We start from the raw sequence: 26611 nt of genomic DNA, 5'->3' as shown, positions 1-26611 counted from the left end.
TTTTTCAAAAGACAAGAAAAAAATCATGTTTAGAGGGTCGTGGTTTTGATTTGATGGGTTCCAACTGAAGAATATTTTTTGAAGAGCATTTGAGAAGTGTATTTTTTAAAGAATATTTTTTGCAGTTCCTTCGATATAAGGATTTTTTAAAGAATATTTTCTTGAAGAACCTTCGAGACGTGGATTTTTAAAGAATATTTTTTGAAGCGCTTTCGAGACGTGGATTTTTTAAATAATATTTTTTTAGCGCCTTCTGGACGTAGATTTTTTAAAGAATACTTTTTTAAGCGCCTTCTAGACGTAGATTTTTTAAAGAATATTTTTTAAAGAGCCTTCGAGACGTGGATTTTAAAGAATTATTTTAAAAGCTTTTGAAACGTGTATTTTTTAAAGAATATTTTTTGAAAAGCTTTCGACACATCGATTTTTTAAAGAATATTTTTTGCACAGCCTTAGAGACGTGGATTTCTTAAAGAATATTTTTTTGAAGAGCCTTTAAGACGTGCAATTCTTAAAGAATATTTTTTCAAGAGCCTTTAAGACGTGCAATTCTTAAAGAATATATTTTAAAGAGCCTTCGAAACGTGGATTTCTTAAAAAATATTTTTGGAAGAGCTTTCGAGATATGGATTTTAAAGAATATCATTTTTTGAAGAGCCTTTGAGACGTGGATTTTTTAAAGAATATTTTTTGAAGAGCCTTCGATACGTGGATTTTTTAAAAAATATTTTTTGAAGAGCCTCCTTCGTGGATTTTTTAAAGAATATTTTTTGAAGAGCCTTCTTCGTGAATTTTTTAAAGAATATTTTTTGAAGAGCCTTCTTCGTGAATTTTTTAAAGAATATTTTTTGAAGAGCCTTCGATACGTGGATTTTTTAAAGAATTAGAATTTTAGAATTTTTAAATTTTATTAAATAAAAGCAAAAATGTCGGAAATAGCACCGAATTTTTGAATAAGTTTAGATTTGTTCGAATTGGTCACCTTTGGCACGAATTATGGCCTTCAAACGGCCAATGAAACCGTCACTCGCTGCCGAATGTTGCTCTGCGGTTTTTTGGCCCATTCCCGGTGAAGCGCTTGCTTGAGGTGATCGACACTTTGGTATTTTTTAGTGCCAACCTTGCTTTCCAAAATGCTCCAGACACAATAGTCCAACGGATTGGTATCCGGAGATTTTGGTAGCCATTGTGCGCTGAAAATTAAGCGAGGAACCTCATTTTTTAACCATTCTTGGGTGGCGCGTGCTGAGTTCAATGGTGCTGAGTCCTGTTGGAATGTCCAAGGTCTGCGGTCAAAATGTTTGCGTGCACAAGACTTCAATACACCCTCCAGAATATTTTCGAAATAATATTCGGCATTTTTTCTGATGCCACGGTCGTTTAATACGAGCGGAGAGCGACCATTGGCTGTTATGGCGGCCCACACCATCACCATGGCCGGCGCTTGAGTTCTGTTGACAAACCCAAGGGGCACATTTCCAGCTGACCTCTTTGGCAAGTAAACACCATCATTTTGTTTGTTTACAAACTGCTGGACAACGAATGTTTTCTCATCGGAGAAAAGCAAATTCGGCAGTTCGCCACTTTCGGCCAAGCGAAGCAACTCCTTAGCTCGTTTGAGTCTATTTTCTTCCTGTTGCGGTGTAAGTTCTTGCACTTTTTGGAATTTCAATGACTTTTCTTCGATCTCATTTTTCAATATTTGCCGAATGGAATATTGCTATATGTCACAGCTCACGAGCCATTTCTTCGGCAACTGCGACGCGGGTTTCGATCAAGTCGAACCATTTCTGCTGATGTTGCTGTTTTCTTCCGTCCACTTCCTTGACGTCGGGCTATGCTATCAGTATCACGGTAACGGGCGATGGTACGAGACACAAAAGATTTATTCACTTTTAAATGCTGGAGTGCTCTAACGATAGCCTTTTGTGGTTTCCCAGCCAAATATATAGAATTCACACTATCACGCTTGAATTCCATAACGAATAACTTTTTTTCTGGAAAATTCTCACCAAAATGCTTTTGTACGCTTATAAATCATATAATGAGCTGTCACTGAAATAATTTTAACAGCTGTCGGACGAGTGGCTTAGAAATGACAGCAGTCTGAAGTTGGTTGGTTATTTGGTGAAGTTTTTTCATCTTACCCTGTATATGGGAGCTACAGCTATATCTGCACCGATTTTCTCTAAATTTGATGAGTTGCTTCTAGACTGAATTCAGTCGGATGTGCCAAAATTCAGGTCATTTGGACTGATATGGGCCGTTTAGTGCACAATTAACACGAAATCGGCTGAACATATATAGGGGAGCTATATTTAAATTTGAACCGATTCTCACCAATTTCAATAGAGTTCGCCCTTTTTTAAGAACTTATAAATATATATACACATTGTTACGTGTAATAAATTGTCGTTTGCTGAGAGCATATATGTTATGAAACTTTCCAGTTTGTTTATTTTTATTTTAGATTTCTCTACTGCTTCCCATAGCATCAATTTATTATCAGATTTTGAACACGAACCCCAATATTTTTCATAGAGAAATTATCAATCAAAAATAATTAATGGAGAAGAGAGAAATATTTTTTTCCTAAAATTAATCATGCAACCCGTTTCATTTTGAATAATTTAATTAAATTTTTTATTTTGATTCATTTCAGTACTTCCAATTCAAACTTCAAATGATTCCACAAAGACAACAAATGGTAAACTCAAGGCCTTGGAGGAGGCAATAACATTTTCAGAGGCTCTAGAAAGGACGGGTAGGTGGTGGCGGTGGAATGCCAACAAAATTTCAAATTGTTGATATCCTAAAATTTTCAATTCGTTCTCAGGTTATGGCAAGTTCAATTACTTGGTGATAATAGTAGCTGGTCTAATATTGGCCAATGTCTTGCTGGAAACATCGGCAGTGGCTTTTTACATGCCCGTGGCCCACTGTGATTTGGAGTTGACAAATTTTCGCAAAGGTTTGCTGAGTGCCATTGGTTATGTGGGCATGATAATCAGTTCACATTTGTGGGGCTTTTTGGCCGACACCAAGGGAAGGAAGCGTGTTATTAAGCCCACATTAATAGCGGGGTTTGTGGTGACGGTGATTTCCAGTTTTGCCATGGACTTTTGGACCATGTTATGTCTAAGGTTAATCAATGGGATTTTGTAAGTGGTGGGTATAATTTGTTGTTTGTATTTTAATTAATTGTTGTACTCCTACTCTTCCAGTGTTTCCGGTGCCTCGGCCACCGTCTATGCCTACATCAGTGAATTCCACACAGATCGCACACGTTCCAAAGCAATGATGATTGCTTCGTTCATATTCGCCATTGGTGCCATGTTTATGCCCTTCCTTTCGTTTGCCGTCATCAATCGCGAATGGAGTCTACCCTTGCCTTTTATGGGTTTAGTTTACAAGCCATGGCGTCTATTTGTCGTTGTATGTGGCATCCCTGGCCTCGTGTGTGGCATTGCCATGTATTTCCTGCCGGAAAGTCCCAAATTTTTACTCTCCATCAATAAGCAGGAGGAGACAAAAGAAGTCTTACAAAAAATGTACAAAGTGAATGGTGGAAAGGAGAAATTAGTGGTAAGTTATAATTTTTGATGCACTACCGAATATAGCAGAGCACTTATTTGCTCGTTTTCTCTCGGGAGTAAAACTAGTTCGCGAGCGGGATTGCTCGAAGAATGAGAGTTCCATGCGGAGTTTACTCTCTCTCCCATTTTTTTGTGGAAGCACTTCCGAGTCACTTCTGTTTGAAAAATTAGAGTGGTGCTTAGGCTTATAACAAGGTTGGATTTTTGGAATTTCGTACTTAAAGGGTACGAAACGTACTAAAATGTACCACAAATTGAATACAATGTAATGGACAAAGGGAAAGAGCTAGAATTTCTGAAATTTGGAAAGAGAGACACTGACGGAGTGCAGGATAGATGTATCAAATGGTTTTTGGAAATTCTTGTTAGGAAAAGATCTAAAACGGTACTAAGCTTCTCAAAAGTACTAAAATGTACTACAAATTGAATATTTCCTATTGGACAGAAGGGAAATAGCTAGAATTGTGAAATTTGGAATGAGAGTCACTAATGGAGTGCAGGATAGATGTACCAAAGGATTTTTTGGAAATTCGAATTTTAAACACAAAAGTTCTAAAATGGTACTAAACTTCTCAAAACTACTAAAATTGAGAACAAATTGAATATTTTCTACGGGACAAGAGGAAAAAGCTAGAATTCTGAAATTTGGAATGTGAGTCACTGATGGAGTTCTGGATAGATGTTTATGGAAATTCGAACTTTAAATTTAGGAAAAGTTCAAAAATGGTACTAAACTTCTCAAAAGTACTATAATGTACTACAAATTTAATATTTTCTATAGGACCAAAGGGAAAAGCTAGAATTCTGAAGTTCGGAATGAGAGTAACTGATGGAGTGCAGGAAAGATGTATCAAAGGGTTTTTGATAATTCGAACTTAAAAAATAATGAAAAGTTCTAAAATGGTACTAAACTTCGAAAATGGAAAAACTTCGTATTATGTAAAGGGGTGGAGCTAAAAAATTGGTATGAGAGGGTGGTTTGGCATGAGGTTGTTTTTGAAAAATGTGCACTAAGTGTGCGAGCTGTACTGAATGGTACTTAATTTGGAACAGTTTGGAAAAACGGGTGAACGAATGAAGCTGGAAATTTGAAATGTTGTTATTGGGGTCCCTGTTGGCGGTAGTTTTGCGACAAAAAAGTGGTTCTGGAAATGTGTACTACAAGTGCAAAAAAAAGTACTAAATAGTACTATATTTGGTATAATCTGATATTGGGTGAACAGATAGTGGTAAGCAATCAAAATTGGGTATTAGGGTCACTGTTCATGTCTAGCCTGGACATTTGGTGGTGGCTTTGGACATGAGTACTATAAATGTATAAAAAGTACTAAATTTAGTATTGGGTGAAGAGATAGGGCTGGAATCCTCAAAATTGATATTTAGGTCTCTGTTGGTATCTTGAATTGGGATATGGTGGTGGTTTTGAAAATGCATACTATATTTGTACGAAAAGTAATAAGTGGTACTAAATTGGGTGAAGGGATAAAGGTGGAATCCCGAAATTTGATATTGATGTCTCTATTGGTGTCTGAAATTGAGATATGGAGGCGGTTTTGGAAAGGTGAACTCTAATTGAAGGGATAAAGTTAAAATTCTTAAATTTGATCTTAAGATTTAGAATTGAGATTTGTCGGTGATTTTTTAATGCGTACCATATTTGTTCGAAAAGTACTAAATGGTACTAAATTTGGTATTGGGGTGAAGGGGTAGGGCTGGTATCCTTAAATTCAATATTTAGGTCTCTGTTGGTATCTAGAATTTAGATTGGAGGTGCTTTTGGAAATGCGTCATACATTTGTACGAAAAGTACAAAATGGTACTAAACTTGGTATTCGGTGAAGGGATATAGATAAAATTTTGAAATTTGATATTTAGAGTTCTAATGGTATCGGTTGTTGAGAATTGGCAGTGATTTGGAAATGGGTACTATATTTGTGCTACAAGTACTAAATCGTACTAAATTTGGTATTGGGTGAAGGGACAGGGCCAGAATCCTCAAATTTGATATTGAAATTGAAATATGGAGGTGGTTTTGGACATGTGCACTAGAACTTTACGAAAAGCTACAAATAGTACTAAATATGAGGTTGGGTGGAGGGATAAAGTTGAAATCGTGAAATTGTATATTGCGATAACTTTTGGTGTCTAGGATTGAGATATGAAATGGATTTGCAAATGAGTACTAGAATTATACGAAAAATACTAAATGTTACTAAATTTTGTCTTTGGTAAACGTAAAGAGCGGGAATCTTAAAATATGTTACTGAGGTTTCTGTTGGTGGTTTCAAAAAAAAAGCATACTATAATTGTACGAAAAGCACCAAATGGATCTCTTTTGTTGTCTAGGATAGAGAAACGTAGATTGTTTTGGATATGCGTACTAAATGTTATAAAATTTTGGTATTGGGTGAAGGAATAGAGGTGACATTTTAAATTTGATATTGAGGTCACCGTTGGTTTCCAAGGACAGAAAAATTGGATGTGGGTCCATTGTATAATTTTGTTACTTATATCCTCCTCTGTAAATTTCAAAATTAATTGAAAACTTTTTGGTGTAAAAGCTAAACATTTTCCAATTATTTTTCCAAAAAAGAAAAAAATGTGAATACTATATAAAACCTTGAAAGTCTGAACATTTATTACCATGTATGGAGTTTTAATTAAAAAATCTAGTCAAACTGAGCAAATTGTGCATTTTGAGTATTAAGGGAACGAATCTAAAATTTTGACGAAGTAGTAGCACTTGCTGGGGTTCTATATTGTTTATTCTACGAGAACCTAAAAGTCAAAATACAAGCATTTCGGTTGGAAACCTTCAAAATACCGAAGAATCAAGATTTGTAACCATATTTAGGCTAGTAGACCGATTTTGATGTTTTATACATAGATTTCATATTGGAGGAAGTAGTCCACATAGTTCAAACCTAGCACGTCGTATTATTTATATTAGGCTTAGACCAGGTGCGAAAATGAAGAATATTGGTCCAATCCTTCATTCCCTCTCCCATAAAGGGTCAACATTTTAAATAAACAACGCAAATCAGAATATGTTGAAATAAAGGGACATAGGCTAAGGTTATATGTCTGTCGGCATAAACCGACTGATACTCTATAGTATTAAATAATAATTAATCGCCTTTCTTTTTTTCAGATACCCCACCTTCTATCCGAAGAAGACACCGATGAAGATGTTGAAAGTTCAAAGAATAAAAAATCATACGGCATATTGAGCTTCTTACAAACCATGTGGAATCAAACGGTGCCGCTATTCCAAAGAAAATATCTACGCTCCACGACAATTGTGTGTATAACACAGTTTTGGCTATATGTCATCACGAATGGTCTGTACATGTGGTTTCCGTACATCATCAATGCCATGGGTGAATTTATGAAAAATAATCCGGGAAAAAATGAATATCTCTGTGAAATTGTCTACTATAAAAATGAGCATTTGAATGAGAATGTAGATAATTCGGTAGGTTGTGGTTTAATATTAGGGACAAAATTCAGTTTTAATACCCTCAGACATATGGCTTTATCGAAATAACGGTATTAGACCCTAGGTCTCTTTGGACCAAATCCGTTTCAGGACATTTGGAGTCGATCTAGCGAAGTCCGTCCGTCCGTGCTTCTGTCTGGCTGGTGCGCACAATAACTCTCGAAGGGAGTATCCGATTTGATCCAAACTTGGTACATCGTAATATTATTGCCAAACTTAGATCGAGTTCGGAGATGGGCAATATCGGTCCACTCCTTCTGGTACCTCCCACACAAGATGTCAACATTTTCAAAGAAAATAATTTACTGCACAGAAAGAGAAAGAATAATCCGAAAGGGCAGGTCCGAAAATGGACAATATCGGTCCACTCCATCAAGTACTTCCCCCACAAATGGTCAACACAGGTTTTTGAATAATTATAACTCTTATAAAATGTTGCGTAAGTGTCAGATAGTTTTCAAATTACACACATCACAATAATTTTATTAACCGCAGGTCTTGTGTGAAGATGAAATACAGCGGTTCAATCCTTTGGTACCTCCCTGGTACCTGATAAAAGATGAAATTAATATCCGATTATATTCAGACTTAACACTTCTCAATATTTCCATCAACAGAAGTTCTGTTATTAAGATGATAGAGATCTGACAATTTCTTCTGGTACCTCCCCCATAAAGGGCTAAAGTTTTGAATGACCAAAATGATCATAAAATCTTCAAATTATACACATCAGAATATTTTTATTAACCCAAGGTCTGGTGTGATAATGGGATATATCGGTCCATTCCTTCTGGAACCACCCCCCACAAAGGCTCAACATTTTGAGCATCCATGAAGCTCATAAAACGCGAAATGAACACTCGATTCAATTCCGACTTGGTATATCTCAACATTTCTAAGATTATATATATCTGCCAAACCCTTCTGATACCTTGTTGTAAAACAAGTCGGAGATTCTTGATATATCTAAATATTTTTCTTAACCAGAAATCAGATATGAATACAGAATTTACCTCAGGTCATATACGAATTGTTAAACATTGACCAACTGTTCAGAACCTCTCCCATAAAGGGTCAAAAGTTTAAATAATCATAACTCAAAGCTGGGGGTATAAATCTGTCGGCAAACCCGACTGATACCATTTAACTTGTTATTATAATCATCAGTATTGATTTTCCTCCTTCTCTCCTCCCCCAGACCATCATTGATTGTCCCGATAAACTGGAGAATACCACCTACATGTATTCTCTGCTCATGGAAATCATATATGTCTCAACATATGCCGTTATAACTGTGATAATAAACCGCGTCAGCAAGAAATGTATAATGGTCATTATGATATTGTCCTGTAGTTCCTGTGGTCTGGCCGCCATTTGGCTACCCTACACCTCGATATCGGCCATTTTGTATGTGCTACTTTTTTTGGTGGGTATATCCATTAATGTTTTGGGTGCGGCTACCGTTGATTTGTATCCCACGAAATTGAGGTAAGTTTGAAGGTGAATTATGCTACAACAAAATTCATAAATTAATTTCTTCCTTTTTCAGAGCCATGGCCATGTGTGTCTCCCTGATGATGGGCCGCATCGGCAGTGTCGTCGGTACGAATATTGTGGGTGCCTTGATTGCCGATAGCTGTGAAATGACTTTTTACATATCCTGCTTTGCCATGCTATCCTGTGCTATTTTAATTCTATTTTTACCACGAAGTATTACAACAGAAACTACAGCAACAACAAAAGCGACTACCCAAGAAAATCCCTAAGGGATAATTTTTTCCTAAATATTTTAAAAAAACACAACAATGGGCGAGTTAGGTTACAAATCTTCTCACTTGGATACTTAAAAAAAATCAGTGATATTTGGCCTCAATATACTATAATTAGTTAGTTCTTTTTTTACATAAATGAATATATTTTTTCATAGCTATTACGAGTAGAATATGAATATGAAATAATAAAAAGAAATGTCAATTCCATTTTAACTTAAATCGAATGAGAATTTTTTGTTATTGATTGTTTTTTTTTTTTTTTTTTTTTTTTTGGTGGGGGTTCATTTTTATAAAAACACCATCGTCTGGATTTTTATACACATTAATTAAAATCTCTACTTAAAATATTGAGTTTTGTATGTTTGTTGGTTATTCTATAAATTTTATACAAAGCAAACGTAACATCTTCTTTGCACATATTATAAATTGCGATTTTTTAACTATTATCTATTTGGCAACACTGATGTAAACAGTTAACACATTCCTCGTGTTTTGTTTAACTGTCAAACGTCTTCAGTTTGCTCTTAAATTTAACCATGAATCGCCCTTCAAACGACCAACACTTGTAAATCATTAATTTTTTTATTAAAATGCGAGCTCCGTTAAGAAAGCTCATCACGAGCTTTTTCCATTTTTTGGTCAGTTTCATTTTTGTTCATTGGGTACGTAATTAAGTCAATTTCAGAGTGAAGATCAGCCAGAAGAATGGCAATAACTTCCAATGTATTAAGTCGCAGTTTGGTGCGGTTTATTTGCGGTTTGGCGTTATTTCACATTCGTGACCGGTCAATTAGCCGCCTAGGATGTGCGATTTAACGCCTTTAGAATATCTTTGTTGTGCTATGTTAAATCTCATGTCTATATAGAAAAAGTAAATTCAATTGGAAAGAGTATGTCAAAATTTAGACTAAGAGGCTGGACCATTATTTATACCCTCAACCATAGTATGGAGGGTATATTAAGATTGTCATTCCGTATGTAACCCCTCGAAATATACATTTTAGACCCCACAAAGTATATATATTCTTAATCAGCATAAAATTCTATGTCGATTTTGCAAAGTCCGTCCGTCTGACCGTCTGTGGAAATCACTCTAGCTTCCGAACAAAATGAAGTAGGTTGATAAAATTTTACTCAAATGTGTATTATGTCTGCAGGACTTTTGGTATTGAAAATGAGCCATGTAGGTCTCCGTATAGCCCCCATATAACGGTACCTCCCGATATGCGGTATTTTGATGATTTTAGCGACATTATTTACCGAAATCGTTTCAAATTTGATATTTGAAGTTTGTAATAGATACTACATCCTAAGACCGAAAATGAACCATGTAGGTCCACATCTTCGTATAGCCCCCATATAACGGTACCTCCCGATATTGGGTATTTTGATAATTTTAGAGACATTATTTACCGGAACTATTTCAAATTTAGTATTTGAAGTTCATAATGAATACTACAGCCTGTGACAGAAAATTGTCTGTGCGGGTCCAAGTCTTCTTATAGCCCCCATATAACGGTACCTCTCGATATGCGTTATTTTGATAATTTTTGCGACATTATTTACTGGACTTGTTTCAAATTTTGTATTTGAAGTTCGTAATGGATACTACAGCTTATGCCAGAATATTGTCTGTGCAGGTCCACGTTTTATAACCCCATGATACCTCCCTATATTCGGTATTTTGATGATTTTAGCTACATTGTAAACAGATTTTTTTCAAGTTTCGCATTTGAATATTGTAATAGCTTGTGATAAAAGTTGCCTATGCAGGTCCACGTCGTCGTATAGACCCTAATATACGGTTACATTCGGTATTTTTATAATGCTAACAGAATTTTTAACGGATTTTAGTTTTTTTGAAAATTGCCAAATTTGTACCAAATGGTGGAGGGTTTTCAAAGTTCGGCCCGGTCGAACTTACATCTTTTTTACTTGTTTTTTTTTTTTTAACAATTTCCGACAGCTCTCAAAAAACTTCATATATGAGTTTCTAAAAAAAATAAATTTTGTTTTAAAGCATATTTTTCCAAATGGGTATTTTGATGGCACTAAATTTAAGAGAATTATAATTTTTAAGAGCAGTGATTTAGGTAAGAGTTTTACAGGTAATAGAGATACAAATAATATGGTACACTCCAATAGAGCAATGCAATAAGACCAATAATTGTAAGAGGTGACGGCGTACAAATAAAAGTTCTCAACAAACACCCAGTAAGAAAAAGGTCAAAGTCGTGTGGAATAAAAAATATGAACCAAATTTTGAGAAAATTTTACAGGGGAGGTTCTAGGATCTACTAGAAGCAGGAGGTGTATTTCTATAAGCAATATAGCAAAACATAGACCTATATTGACATTTTCTTACCAGGTTTTCTTCATAAGGGTTTGTACATAGCACTATCTACAAAATACCAACGTTTGGAAAAACTAAATGGAAAATTTGAATAAAACGTAAAAAGTACTTGGAGTCGGAATTTTGTTGGTAGTAATTCAAACCTCCCTAAAAATGTCAAAGCTCTATTAAATAAAAATAAACGAGTCTCTTGTCTAAGCTTAAGGCTAAACAAAGGCCCGAAAAAAGTTTGGACTTAAACCCCCAAATAAATGTATGGGTCTGTACCAATACTTGGACCTATATGTGCAGTTTCATCTAAGTAAACTCTTACCAAGCTACTTCATTTCGTTCGAAAGCTTTAATGACAGACTGACATTGCTAAATTGACATATAATTTTGTGCTGATCAATAATGTATTCACATATTTAGCGGGGTCTTAAATGTATATTTGGAGGTGTTACCAACAAAACAATTTTTTCGGCGAAAATTAAACAAACATTTTTATGGTATGGAATAAAAGTGGACCAAGAAGTTTATTCTTTGGTAATTCACTGGGGATTAAATTCACTATATACATAACCTTGAATGATTTTAAGAAATCTTTATCCGAAAATGTCAAAAAATTAACATAAAGCGGAAATTTGCTCCCTCACTTTGCGGTACAAACTGTCGAAACGCCGAAAAATGTATTTTCTATTTTTAGCTCTACTTTCATAATCTACTGATTACTTTCTTTAATTAATGTTTGTGTGAGTTGTTCTAAATTTAAAAAATTGAAATTATCTTCGAGTTCTTTACTTTAAATTAAAAAATTCTTCTTTGCCTACTCTTGCCATTATAAGTCTCCTATTTGTTATGTGAATGAGACTGAGAGCGGAATAATACAAATGTTATTGCTACTCTCTCGCTTGCTCCCGCTCACTATTAACAATTTAATTGAGTACCAAAACAGAGGTTTCATTAATGGAAATTAATCAAAATAAAAATTAAAAGTTGTTTAGCTGTGATACAGTTCGGTTAATAAAGCATTCCGCTGGCCAATAAACCGAAACCAATAACAAAAAAAAAAACAAAACTATTTTCCTAACACATAATTATAAAATCAAGTAAAAATAAGTCCACCGGCACAAAAAAGACGCAAAACAATGGCCACAACCGGTAAACGAGAAAAGATAGGCATTGTCGGAAGGTAAGTGAGGCGTAGGTGGGACGAGGGGTGATAGCAAGGGGTGGTACACTGACACGTTTAATGGCCGGTTTCTTGAATGCAACAACGACGACGGCATGATTTGACCCAAATAATTTGTATTTCTAAATAATTGAATATTTTTTCGTTTTACAGTGGCTTGATTGGCCGTTCCTGGTCTATGCTTTTCGCCTCGGTGGGCTATCAGGTGATGTTGTATGACATTCAACCCGAACAGGTGGCAAATGCTTTGCGCGAGACCCAAAAAGAACTGAACTCTTTGGAAGCCAAAGGTCTGCTAAGGGGTAAACTAAAGGCCAGTGAACAATTTGCCTGCATGTCGGGCACAAATGATTTGAAGGAATTGGTAAAGGGTGCAATTTTTATACAAGAATGCATTCCTGAACGTCTGGATATGAAAACCAATTTGTACAAACAACTTGATGCCGTCGTTGAGGATCACACAATTTTGTCCAGTTCTACATCGACATTTTTGCCTTCGTTGTTTAGCAAAGATTTGAAACATCAATCAAATGTAAGTAGATTTTGTTGTTTTTTTGTTTTATTTTGGAATTTTCGAATAGCAATTGATAATAATGTTAAATCAGGTGGTCGGTGCGCAACCGAGGCTAACTTGAATAATAAATTCTAGTTTTTGCTGAATTGGTAATAAATTGATTCTGTTCAATTGCGAGTTAGTGATTCGAGTTAAAGATTAAGTGAACGAGACAGAGATAGAAAATGTATTTGGAGTAGAAATTTAGGAAATCTTCAACTTGACGAGTGTTTTATTTGTAAGGAAATCACCGTAGTTGGACTGGTGAACTTCTCATGCCGATAAAGTCCCCTATCTAGCCAAAATAATCATTATCCAGCAAAAAAGCAGGGCCGAACTTTCAATACCCTACACCATTTGGAAGGAATTTGGAAATTATCAAAAAAATAACATCCGCTAAAAATTCTGTTAAAATCCTAAAAATACCGAATATAGCCTTTATACTGGAGTCTATACGAGGATGCGGACCTGTATAGCCAACTTTTGTCATAAGTCATTACAATATTCAAATACGAGACTTGAAAAAAATCGGTGAAGAAGAAGAAGAAGCTAAAATTATTAAAATACCGAATATAGGAAGGTACTGATAAGTAGGGCCTACACGAAGAGCTAGACCTGCATAGACAATTTTCTGTCATAGTAGTAGTTCCCATTACGAATTCTAAATACCAAATTTGAAACAATTCCGGTGAAAATTTTTCTCTAAAATCATCAACATACCGAATATCGGGAGGTACCTTTATAAGAGGGCCATACCAAGACATGGACCTGCACAGACAATTTTCTGTATTAGGCTGTAGTATCCATTACGAACTTTAAATACCAAAATTGAAACAATTCAGGTGAATAATGTCGCTAAAATCATAAAAATACCGAATATCGTGAAATACCGTTATATGAGGGGCATACGAAGACGTGGACCTACAGAGACAATTTTCTGTCATAGGCTGTAGTATCCATTGCGAACTTAAAATACCAAATTTGAAACAACTCCGGGGAATAATGTCGCTTTAATCATTAAAATTCCGAATATTGGGAGCTACCGTTATATGGAGGCTACACAAAGACGTGGTCCTGCACAGACACTTTTCTGTTATAGGCTGTAGTATCCATTACGAACTTCAATTACCAAATTTGAAACAATTCCGGTGAATAATGTCGTTAAATCATCAAAATACCGAAAATAGGGAGGTACCATTATATGGGGGTTATACGATATAGTGGACCTATATAGACATTTCTCTTCCAGGGAGTAAAATGGTTGGAAGAACTTCTAGTATGGATTTTTAGATCATTTCATTGAACAATGTGGCTAAAATCATGAAAATACTAAATGTCGGGAGGTACCGTTATATTGTTGATATACGATATCGTGGACCTATATAGATAAAAATCTTCCAGGGAGTAAAGTACTCAAAAGGAACTCCTCTTGTAGATTTTCAAACAATTTCATTCCTATTATCAAAATACCGAATATCGGGGGGTAGGTGATGAAGTAGTCACGAAGAACTCCTTGTGTAGAATTTCAGACAATTCTATTAAAAAATGTGGCTAAAATCATCAAAATACCGAATAACTGGGAGTACCGTTGTATGGGGGCTATACAATATCGTGGACCCATTTAGACAATTCTCTCCCAGGGGGTAAAGTACACATAAAAAGAACTCTTTGTGTAGAATTTCAGACAATTTTTGGGGGTTTTATATAAAATCCGGGTCGAAAAATCGATCATTTAACTATAATTTCCGAACCGCTTGTTGAAAAGATAGACTTTCAAACGATACCTATATTGTCCATAACGGGTTAAACTCTAGTTTAGTAAAAACTCTTCATTTTTTTAACTTTTTCTAGTGGTAGGTATTTTTACCCTTATTCCGGGAAAATATTTTTTTGCCTTTTTGTTTCGAAAAAAAAATCGAAGAGTGTTACTAAACTAAAGTTGTGCCAAATATTGACATTTTACAAATTTTAACGATTATATACCTCCATACATATCATCTCTGGCCAAGAGTGAACCATCTGTTGTTAATTAAATACAACTTCATTAACACTGTGAACAATTGCTAATATCTTTGGCACTCGCTCGCTCGCATTAAGTGTTCCGCAATGACAAGTAGTTATTTTTTAATTTTGCTCAAACAATAAAGATAACAGCTGGCGTGGTTTAGCAACCAAATGACAGGGTGAACACAAGTTGATTTAGAAGTTTTTCTAAGCACATCGCCACTGCATTCATAATTCAAAGTGGTTGTTTTGTTTTATTTTTTTATAAATTAAAAGAGCTTAAAAGAAATATTAAGAACTTGTTTTGTTTTGAGTCAAGTAATCCACTTATCTAACAGCGAGGGTCCCAAAGTACTATAAATGAGTGTTTAAATAATGCTACAATGACACTTTTAAATATATAACATATTTTGACTTCGGAACAAGTAGATCTTCTACCCGGCAAAATTCGGATTACAAAATAAGGGGTTTTATTTACCCAGCTAAAACTGGTAGGCACATGTGCCATCTTCTGTCTTACTATGTAGTACTGATAGATACCCTATGTATTGCCAGAAGGCAGAAAATAATGACGACTTCATATCTCCTGCTTTAGCTAAATAAGATATTCATCAACTACCAAGTTGAGTCCTACCAAGTTGAGTGCCCCAAAGCAGGAGAAGTCCTTTCTAAATAATGGATTTATAAAGTGCATTCCATATTAATGTTTAATTTAACCACACCTAATTTTCGGTTTTTTTCAGAGCTCAGATTTGTTCATTTTCACAGGGGAGCGAAACTTGCTCGCGAGCAGGATTGCTCAGAGAGTGGAAGTTTTTTTACGGAGTCTACTCATCACTCTTTTGTTTTGTGTGGGAACACTCCTGAGTCACTCTTGTTAAAAAATTAGTGTGGGAGTAGATTCACTCAGAGTAGAATATGTTTATACCCCCCACCCTCCACTAATTAACGATGTCCCTCTGAAATCACGATATAGCCCACATTATTTGACGTAGAGCTTAAAATTTACCAGAACAATTTGTATTGTGTCCAGAATTTGTTTAAAAATTGGTATTTGTAGTTCGCAATGGGTTGTAGCTTCGGTGGCGAAAAATTGTATATATAGGTCCACGTTTTGGTATAGCCGCCATATAACAGTACCTCCCGATATTCGGTATTTTGATGATTCTCGCCACATTTTTTCGCGGATTTATTCAAAAATTAGTACTTGGAGGTCATAATAGATTCTAGCTCCGAAACATTGTAAGTCCACGTTTTTTTATAGCCCCTATATAAAAGTAAATCAAAATATTCGTTATTTTAATGATTTTTGCCACATTTTTTTCACTGGATTTATCTAAAAATTGGAATTTGTAGGTCATAATAGGTTCCAGCTCCGGTGGCGAAACATTGTATGTATAGGTCCACGGTTTGGTATAAAACGGTACCTCCCGTTATTCGACATTTCGATGATTTTCGCCATATTTTTTTCACTGGATTTGTCTAAAAATTGGTATTTGTAGGTCATAATAGGTTCCAGCTCCGGTGACGAAACATTGTATGTATAGGTCCATGTTTTTGTATAGCCCCCATATAACAGTACCTCCCGATATTCGGTATTTTGATGATTTTTGCAACATTTTTTACGAATTCGTCCGAAAATTGATATTTGTAGTTCGTAATAGTTGCTAGCTCCTATTGCGGAACATAGCATCCAATAGGTCCAAGTTTTTGTATAGCCCCCACATAATGGTACCTCTGAATATTCAGTTTTTTTGATGATTTTTGCCACATTTTTTCACGAATTCATCCGAAAATTTATATTTGTTATTCATAATGGTTGATAGGTCCTGTGGCGGAACATAGCATATATAGTTCCAAGTTTTCGTACAGCTCCCATATAATGGTACCTTCGGATATTCAGTATTTTGAAGATTTTTGCCACGTTTTTCCACGGATTTGTCCAATAATTGGTATTTGTAGTTCATAATGGGTTCTAGCTTCGGCGGCAGAACATTGAATATTTAGGTCCACGTTTTCCTACAGCGCTTATATAACGATACCCACCGATATTCGGTATTCGATACGGCCAAAATGTGCCTCATCGAAATAACGGATTTAGACCCTTAGACTCTTTGAACCAAATCCGTTTCAGGACATTTGGAGTCGATCTAGCGATGCCCGTCGGTCCGTATGACTGGCTTGTGCGCACGATAACTCTCGAAGGGAGTATTCGATTTGATCCAAACTGGGTATATCGTAATATTATTATCAAACTTAGATCGAATTCGGCACTATCGGTCCACTCCTTCTGGTACCTCACACACAAAATGTCAAAAATTTCAAAGAAAATTATTTATTGCACAGAAAGATAAAGGATAATCCGATTTTGCTCCAACTTTGAAAATCCTAATATTTGCATCAGTTCTAGGTCAGGTGGGCAATATCGGTCCAATCCATCCAGTAGCTCCCCCACAAGGGGTCAACATTTTGAAAAATTATAACTCTTTTAAAATGTTAGGTAAGAGTCCGATAGTCCTCAAATTTCACACATACCAATATTTTTATTAACTCAAGGTCTGATATTAAGATAGAGCATATCGGTCCACCCCTTCTGGTACCTCCCCCAAAGTGTCAACATGCCCCAATTAACATGAAATTAACATCCGATTCCAATCAGACTTGCCACATCTCAATATTTCTATCAACACAAGATCTTTTATAAATATGGTAGAGATCGGACCATTCCTACTGGTACCTCCCCCCACAAAGGGTTAAAGTTTTGAATAACCAAAACGATCATAAAATCCACAATTAGCATCCGGTCCTCTACATATCTCACACATCCCATTATTTCCACTAACACACGATCTGATTTGAAGATGGGATATATCTGCCCACCTCCCCCACAAAGGGTTTTGAATATCCATGAATATCCATGAAGCTCATAAAACGCGAAATTAACACCCGTTTCCACTCCAGATTTTGTATATCTCAACATTTCCATCAACACAAGATCTGTTATAAACATGATAGAGATCGGACCATTTCCTCTAGTACCTCCCCTACATAGAGTTCAAGATTTTGAAAAACAGAACAATCAAAGAAAGCGAAATATGCATCCAACTCTCTTCAAATTTCACACATACAAACATTTTTGTCAATACAAGATCTGTTGTGAAGATGATATACATTTGCGAACCCCATCTGGTACCTCACCCATAAAGGGCCACAATTTGTAATACTTATATCTGTCATAACTTGCGAAAAAATTCAGCGATTCTTTACAATTTGCTAAATCTAAATATTTCTCTCAGCCAGAAACCTGAGGTTAATAGGGAATTCGAAACCTACTCCATAGAAGGTTAACAATTTGAATAAACATAATAGAAGTCAAATATATTTAAATAATCCAACAATCACTGAGGATACACATCTGACGGCAAAATCGACCGATGTTTTCTAACTTGTTTTCATGATACAAACATATCCTCAAAGACACAATACCTTGTGCCACGGCGAAGGGTATACAAAAATACCACTTGTATTTATCGCCTACCTTAAAAATTATAATCAGATCAATTGGAATTTCAACAAAAAGTACCCATTCGAAAAAAGTACCTATACATACTACAGTACTAATAGAGGTCATTTGTTTGGGTACACTGATAATGAGGGTATATAAACAATCCTTATCACTTTAACTTGACGTAATCGAATCTATGCGAATGAGTGCCAATTGATTATATTTTAATGAACTCTGTCAATAAACAATCACCGGTGTCAGTGCAAAAAGTAATAAACCACTTGAAAATCGGTCAAGATGTGCACGTCGAATGGGAATGGAAAAAAATTAGGTATTGAAGATTTATTTTCTTTTAAACAGTTTTTTAAGTTCGGCCGGGTCGAATTTTTTACACCCTTCGCCAAATCTACTACCATCAAAATCCCCCAAACAGCTATTTTTTTAGAAGAGTTTTCCCAAATTCTGTATTGAAGTCGGGGTCGAATGCTTCAAAATACCGATAACACTGTGATACAGAGTACAGGGTGTGATGAAAAAACTGCAACCAACTTGAGACTGCTGTCATTTCTAAGTCACTCGTCCGACAGCTGTTAAAATTATTCCAGTGGCAGCTCATTATATTGTTTACAAGCGTACAAGTGCATTTTGGTGATAATTTTTCAGGAAAAAAAGTTATTCGTGATGGAATTCAAGCGTGATAGTGTGATTTCTTTATATTTGGCTGGAAAACCACAAGTGGCTATCGTTAGAGCACTCCAGTATTTAAATGTGAATAAATCTTTTGTGTCTCGTACCATCGCTCGTTACCGTGATACTGGTAGCGTAGCCCGATGTCAAGAAAGTGGACGGAAGAAAACAGCAACACCAGCAGAAATGGTTCGAAAGGTAAAGAAGCGACTTGATCGAAAACCGCGACGCAGTGGCGAAAAATGGCTCGTGAGCTAAACATATCGCAATATTCCACCATTCGAAAAGAATTTAAAAATGAGCTCGGAGTAAAGCCATTGAAATTCCAAAAAGTGCAAGAACTTACACCGCAACAGAAAGAAAATAGACTCAAAAGAGCTAAAGAGTTACTTCGCTTGACCGAAAGTGGTGAACTGCCGCGTTTGATTTTCTCCGAAGAGAAAACATTCGTTGTTCAGCAGTTTGTAAACAAACAAAATGCTCGTGTTTACCTGCCAAAGAGGTCAGCTGAAAATGTGCACCTTCGGTTGGCCACCAGAACTCAATCGCCGGCCATGGTGATGGTGTAGACCTCCATAACAGCCGATGGTCGCTCTCCGCTCGTATTAATAGACCGTGGCATCAGAATAAATGCCGAATATTATCGCGAAAATATTCTGGAGGGTGTATTAAAGCCTTGGGCACGCAAACATTTTGGCCGCAGACCTTGGACATTTCAACAGGACTCAGCACCATTGCACTCAGCACGCGCCACCCAAGAATTGATACAAAATGAGGTTCCTCGCTTCATTTCCAACGCACAATGGCCACCAAAATCTCAGGATACCAATCCATTGGACTATTGTGTCTGGAGTATTTTGAAAAGCAAGGTTGGCACTAAAAAATACCAAAGTGGGCACCTCAAGGAAGCGCTTCGCCGGGAATGGGCCAAAATACCGCATATCAACATTCGGGCACGAAATATAGCCTTCATTGCCTTTTGAAGGCCATATTTCGTGCCAAAGGTTACCAATTCGAACAAATCTAAACTTATTCTAAAATTCGCTGCTATTTCCGACATTTTTTGCTTTCATTCAATTAAAAAAAATGTAAAAATTATGACGTTTGACTTCGTTGCAGTTGTTTATGTATTTGGATGTGTGAAATTTGAAGAGTTTTTTTAAATCTTGAACCCTATGTGGGAGAGGTATCAGAAGAAATGGTCCGATTTCTACTATCTTAATAAAAGATCTTGTTTTGATTGAAATCCTGAGATGTACAAAGTCTGAATGGATATTAATTTCCCGTCTTATGAGTTTCATGGATACTCAAAAAGTTGACCCTTTGTAATAGAGGTACCTGAAGGAGCTGCCCGATATATCCCTTTTTCACAGCAGACCTTGGGTTAATAAAAATATTGTGATGTGTGTAATTTGAAGAGAACGGAATGCTTGATTCGGATTTTATGGTAGTTTTTGTTATTCAAAACGTTGACCCTTTGTGGGGGAGGTACCAGAAGCAATGGTCCGATTTCTATCATCTTAATAAAAGATCTTGTGTTTATGGAAATATTGAGATGTGCCAAGTCTGAATGGAATCGAATGTTAATTTCGTGTTTTATGATCTTCATGAATATTCAAAATGTTAACCCTTGTAGGGGAAGTACCAGAAGGAGTCGACCGATATATTCCATCTTCAATATAATAATAATAAGTAATAAAAATATTGTAATGTGTGAAATTTGAAGAAAACCGGATGCTTATTTTGGATTTTATGATCGTTTTTGTTATTCAAAACTTTGACCCTTTGTGGGGGAGGTACCAGAAGGAATGGTCCGATATCTACCATCTTTATAACAGATCTTGTGTTGATGAAAAATTGTCGTGCTTTATGAGCTTCATGAATATTCAAAATGTTGACCCTTTATGGGGGAGGTACCAGAAGGAGTGGACCGATATATTCCATCTTCACACTGGACCTTGGATTAATAAAAATATTATGATGTGTATAATTTGAAGACAATCGGACACTTGCATTACATTTTATAGGAGTTATAATTGATGGAGTGGACCGTTATTGTGCATTTTCGCACCTGACTTATTACTGATGCAATTATTAGGATTCGCAAAGATGGAGCAAAGTCGGATTATCCTTTCTTTTTATATGCAGCAAAATATATTCTTTGAAAATGTTGACATTTTGTGTGGGAGGTACCAGAAGGAGTGTACCAATATTGCCCTTCTCTGAACTCGATCCAAGTCTGACAATAATATTACGATGTACTAAGTTTGGATCAAATCGAATACTCCCTTCGAGTGTTCTCAATGGAACAAACTTGGCATGGAATAACTCTTATATCAAGTTTATAATGATATTCAAACGCGATCAAATAAATTGTTATTATATCATTTCAAAATGATCAAACATTTCGATTAAATATGCCCCCTTAAGAAACAAATTCTAATGAACAAGAGCTAATTATTTCAGTTGGAAACGGGTTTGTTACGACCTACATATATTTAGAAGCACTTGGAGCAAATCTTAATAAGTATTAAATTTAAAAATTATTATACATATGTATGCGTAGACATATATCTACAAAAGCTCACGCAATTCACACAAAAAAAAAAATTATACCACCTATCTCAAATGTTTTGGCAAACAAACAATCTGAAAAGTGCAATAAAATAAATTAGGCGTCCGACCGACCTACTAAATTCAAACAATTGTTATGGTAGTCGTCAGCGCACCTGAAGTGTACATACAAAACTGTTGATAAGATTATCAAAACACATAATGAAACTAATAAATAATAACAAGTAAAAAAGCTGCCAAGTTCGGCCGGGTCGAACTTTTAATACCTTCCACCACTTGGAAGGAACTTGAAAATTTTCAAAAAAAAAAAAATCCGTCGAAAAATATCGCTCAAATGAAACGTCATAGGCTGTAGTAACGATTCCGAACTTCAAATATGAAATTCGAAACAATTCCGATAAATAATGTCGCTAATATCATCAAAATACCGAATATAGGGAGGTAACATTATATGGGGACTATACGAAGACGTGGACCCACACAGACAATTTTCTGTCTTAGGCTGTGTTTACAATTCCGAACTTCAAATATGAAATTCGAAACAATTCCGGTGAATAATGTCGCTTAAATCATCAATATACCGAATATCGGGAGGTACCGTTATACGGGGCTATACTAAGACGGGGACCTACATAGACAATTTTCCGTCATAGGTTGTAGTACCTATACGAACCTCAAACACGAAATTTGACGCAATTCCGGTGAATAATGTCGCTTAAATCCGCAAAATGCCGAATTTTTGGAGCTAACGTTATATGGCGGCTATATGAAGACGGGGACCTGCATAGACAATTTGTCGTCATATGTTTTAGTACCCATTACGAACTTCAAATACGGAATTTGACACAATTCAGGTGAATAATGTCGCGAAAATCCTGGAAATACCGAATACCTCGAGGTAGCGTTATAGGGGTGCTATACTATTTCAAGGGGGTTAATTACTCAGAGGAAACTCCCTGAGTGGTTTTCAGACTTATCCATTGAAAAATGTGGCTAAAATCATTAAAATACCAAATATCGGGAGGCATCATTGTATGAGGGCTATACGATATCGAGAAGCTATATAGGCAATTCTCTTTCAGGGGGTAACGTACTCACAGAGAACTTCTTGAGTAGAATTTCAAACCATTCCATTAAAAAGTGTGGTTAAAATCATCAAAATACCCAATATAGAGGGGCACCGTTGTCTGGGGGCTATGCGATATCGTGGACCTATATAGACTATTCTCTTTCAAGGGGTAAAGTACTCACAGAGAACTCATTGTGTAGAATTGCAGATCATTCCATTAAAAATTGTGGCTAAAAGCATCAAAATACCGAATATGGGGGCTATACGATATCATGGACCGATATAGCCCATCTTCGAACTTGACCTGCCTGCAGACAAAAGACAGATCGGTGCAAAATTTTAGCTTCCTATCTTTATTCGTTTTGACTCTAGCGTGATTACAACAGACGAACAGACGGACGGACGGACACAGCTAAATCGTCTTCGAATTTTACGCTGATCAAGAATATATATACTTTGTTAGGTCTGAAATTATTATTTCGATGAGTTACACACGGAATGACGAACTTAATGTACCCTATGTATGGTGGAGGATATAATAAAAATTCACATATGTTTGTTTCGATCTACTTATCTCTACTATTTTTTTTTTTTTTTTGTTATTTTTTATAGGTGGTGGTATCGCATCCCGTAAATCCTCCCTATTATGTGCCATTGGTTGAAATCGTGCCAGCACCATGGACCAAACCCGAAGTGGTGACCAAGACCAGGGCTCTCATGGAAGAGATTGGCCAAAAGCCTGTTACACTGTCACGTGAAATTGAAGGTTTCGCCCTGAATCGCATCCAGTATGCCATTCTCAACGAATGCTGGCGTCTCGTTGAGGCGGGCATTGTCAATGTCCGGGATGTGGACAGTGTTATGTCGGATGGTCTGGGTATGCGTTATGCCTTTTTGGGTCCACTTGAAACTGCCCATTTGAATGCCGAGGGTATGCGTAACTATTATGAGCGTTATACCAACACCATTTATGCTGTGAGTCAAACCATGGGACCCACACCGAAAATGGAGGGACCCACTGCGGAAGTTGGTATGGAAGTTGGAGTTTTATTTTGGAGTTTTTGTTTTAATAATTTCATTTGGTTTTTAATTTTTCCAGTGGCCGACCAGTTGGAGGAAATGGTACCCTTGGATAAATTGGTTGAACGCCGTCAATATCGTGATAATTGTTTGACACAATTGAGTATTTTGAAAAATAAATTGAACAAGTGATTCCTGTAAATATATTAATATTTAATTTCATTAAATGAAATGTCTTAGATTTTTTATAAAATAAATATTATTTGTAGATTTTAAAACTATTTCCGAAATGTATATTCTATTAATTTTTGGCGTATAATACTAAAAGGTCAACTGATTTCGCTTTTTAATAACCCGAGGAGACATTAAACAAAATCTTGTCTTTGGTGACTGGTTTTGTTCCCTTTGTCATATGAGTGATCGCATCGATAGCCAACAACATACAGCATATCTCCTCCAACGCTTATGACAAATTACGTCTCTACTCGGTAAACAGTCCGACATGTCCAATTCATCAGTTCTGTACGCAGGAGTGTTGTCTGGAGTAACGTAACAATGGCTATGATAAATGGTGTATATGAAGAGATGTCTTCTTTGCCGTCCGCTTCATAGCTTTATAAAATTTAGTCAATCGACCTGACTTGGCACCACGAATTACTTAAACAAAGAAATATGTTATCCACTCCCGACCCCGGTTATTAACTGTGAACCGCATCATTTTCCTGCTTTTTAAAAGGTAATAACGCCAGATTTAACCATTGTACAATTCATCAGTTCTCATGGAACGCGGCCTCCGAACGCCGCCCTTTCCTCAAACATGAGAAAGCTCACTGGCCAGAATTCAAAGAGTGCACCAAACATCGCTTCAGAGAACTGTGAAATCCTTCTGCTGTTGGGGTAGCAGAAAGGATTTCCGAAACGAAACTGCAGGCGCTCGCAACAACCTTATGTCGAATAAAAAAAAAAAACAATTTCCCAGTAGGGGTAATGGTTGGTACAGGAGCAAAAGAGGAATCGAAATGACTGGATAATGGTTAAATTATTATCCAAACCTAAAAAAAGGACGATATGGCGTTTAACGAACTAAACGGTAACTGATCCGAAGGGGGGCGATGGCCACTTTAAGCGCTAAAAGTACTACGTCATCTAAGATCTCTTTCCGCCGAGGATTTACCACCACAGTTAAAGATGGGTGATGTTGCGAATGTCATCCAAATCGTTGGGATCTAACGGAATATCAATGGAAATTTTGAAACAGCTGGATACGTCGAGAGTTGAGTCCCGCAAGGTAGCCAGCAAAGGTGAGTCACACCAGTAGCTGATGCAAACATACATTATAAGAGGGAGCCTTCCTGTCAGGCAGGTCTGGATGGCACTCATACTGACCCAGTCAAAAAATACAGTATGTGCGAATTGAGGCTCATTGAGGCTGTCTAGACAAACCGGGGTATTTTGGCGCAATTGTGTTCAGGAATACTCAGCCGTCTACAGCCATCCTGAAGTATGCGTGCCCGCACAATACGCTGCACCTACCCCATTCACTCTAGAAGATCTGTTGTTACAACCTATTAAGGTAGCCAAATTTTCATACCCTCAGCCATATGGCTAGAGAGGTATAAATCATTTGATACAGCCAAAACTTCTTTCATCGAAATAACGGTTTTAGACCCTAGGTCTCTTTGGACCAAATCCGTTTCAGGACATTTGAAGTCGATCTAGCGATGTCCCGTCCGTCTGTCTGTCTGGCTGCCTGCCTGTTGCGCACGATAACTCTATAAGAGAGTATCCGATAACTCTATAAGAGAGTATCCGATTATATCCGAATATCCAAACTTGGTACATCGTAATATTATTGTCAATCTAAGATCGAGTTCGGAGATGGACAATATCGGCCCACTCCTTCTGGTACCTCCTACACAAAACGTCAACATTTTCAAAGAAAATAATTTACTGCACAGAAAAAGAAAGGTTAATCCGATTTTGCTCCAACTTTGCGAATCCAAATATTTGCATCAGTGCTAGATGAGGTGCAAAAATGGACAATTTCGGTCCACTCCATCATGTACCTCCCCCACAAAGGGTCAACATTTTGAACATTCATGAAGTTCATAAAGTACGAAATTATTATTCGATTCCATTCAGACTTAGCACATCTCAATATTTCCATAAACACAAGACCTTTTATAAATATGGTAGAGATCGGTCCGTTCGTTCTGGTATCTCCCTCACAAAGGATTAAAGTTTTAAATAACCAAAATGAGCATAAAATCCGAAATAAGCACCCGGTTCTCTTCAAAATATACATATCACAATATTTTTAATAACCCAAGCTCTGGTGTGAAATTGGAATATATCGGTCCACTCCTTCTGGTACCTCCCCCACAAAGGTTCGTCAATTTGAGTATATATGACACTCATTCAGACTTGGTACATCCCAATATTTCCATCAACACATGATCCAATATAAATATAGTAGATATCGCATAATTTCTTATGGTACCTCCCCCACATAGGGTTCAAGATTTTGAAAAACAAAACGCTCAAAGAAAGCGAAATAAGGATCCAAATCCATCCATTTTTGCTAACACAAGATCTGTTATGAAGACTATATACATCTGCCAACACCTTCTGGCAGCTCACCCACAAAGGGTCGCAATTTTCAATACTTATATCTGTCATTACCTGCGAAACAAGTCGGCGATTCTTTACAACTTGCTATATCTAAATATTTGTCTTAACCAGAAATCTGATATAAATATGTAATCTATCGGAATTTATGATTTCACATAAAATTGGATATAAATGTTC

At 36.4% G+C, this 26611-nt stretch overlaps 2 protein-coding genes across 3 annotated transcripts in view; both read left to right on the top strand.

The window, feature by feature from the left end:
- LOC101896917 (synaptic vesicle glycoprotein 2B) overlaps positions 1–9043 on the top strand; it is a 37393-nt gene extending 28350 nt beyond the window's left edge. For both annotated transcript variants that reach the window (XM_005179077.4, XM_005179078.4), the window contains 6 exons: positions 2663–2764; positions 2837–3161; positions 3225–3585; positions 6748–7071; positions 8294–8583; positions 8645–9043. In XM_005179077.4, the coding sequence (XP_005179134.1) occupies positions 2663–2764; positions 2837–3161; positions 3225–3585; positions 6748–7071; positions 8294–8583; positions 8645–8861 (1619 nt within the window). In that variant the 3' untranslated portion in view covers positions 8862–9043. The remainder of the gene's footprint in view (positions 1–2662; positions 2765–2836; positions 3162–3224; positions 3586–6747; positions 7072–8293; positions 8584–8644) is intronic.
- A 3147-nt stretch (positions 9044–12190) lies between these two features.
- LOC101897214 (lambda-crystallin homolog) lies at positions 12191–24084 on the top strand. Its single transcript, XM_005179079.4, has 4 exons — positions 12191–12391; positions 12545–12923; positions 23396–23813; positions 23883–24084. Exons 1-4 carry the CDS (start codon positions 12348–12350, stop codon positions 23993–23995), a joined length of 954 nt encoding a protein of 317 aa, XP_005179136.1. The 5' UTR covers positions 12191–12347; the 3' UTR covers positions 23996–24084.
- Positions 24085–26611: the final 2527 nt, after the last annotated feature.

The sequence above is a fragment of the Musca domestica genome, unplaced genomic scaffold (assembly GCF_030504385.1).
Source record: "Musca domestica strain aabys unplaced genomic scaffold, Musca_domestica.polishedcontigs.V.1.1 2, whole genome shotgun sequence".
Lineage (NCBI taxonomy): Eukaryota > Metazoa > Arthropoda > Insecta > Diptera > Muscidae > Musca > Musca domestica.
The sequence above is the reverse complement of the archived record's forward strand: the minus strand, read 5'-3'. Positions and strand labels throughout refer to the sequence as shown.

What these genes read in the sequence shown, in the direction of transcription:
- LOC101897214 (XM_005179079.4), top strand. Translation starts at nt 12,348, where the DNA reads ATGGCCACAACCGGTAAACGAGAAAAGATAGGCATTGTCGGAAG. An exon ending in AAGATAGGCATTGTCGGAAG is followed by an intron (nt 12,392 to 12,544) that starts GTAAGTGAGGCG and finishes TTCGTTTTACAG; the next exon opens with TGGCTTGATTGGCCGTTCCT. An exon ending in ATTTGAAACATCAATCAAAT is followed by an intron (nt 12,924 to 23,395) that starts GTAAGTAGATTT and finishes TATTTTTTATAG; the next exon opens with GTGGTGGTATCGCATCCCGT.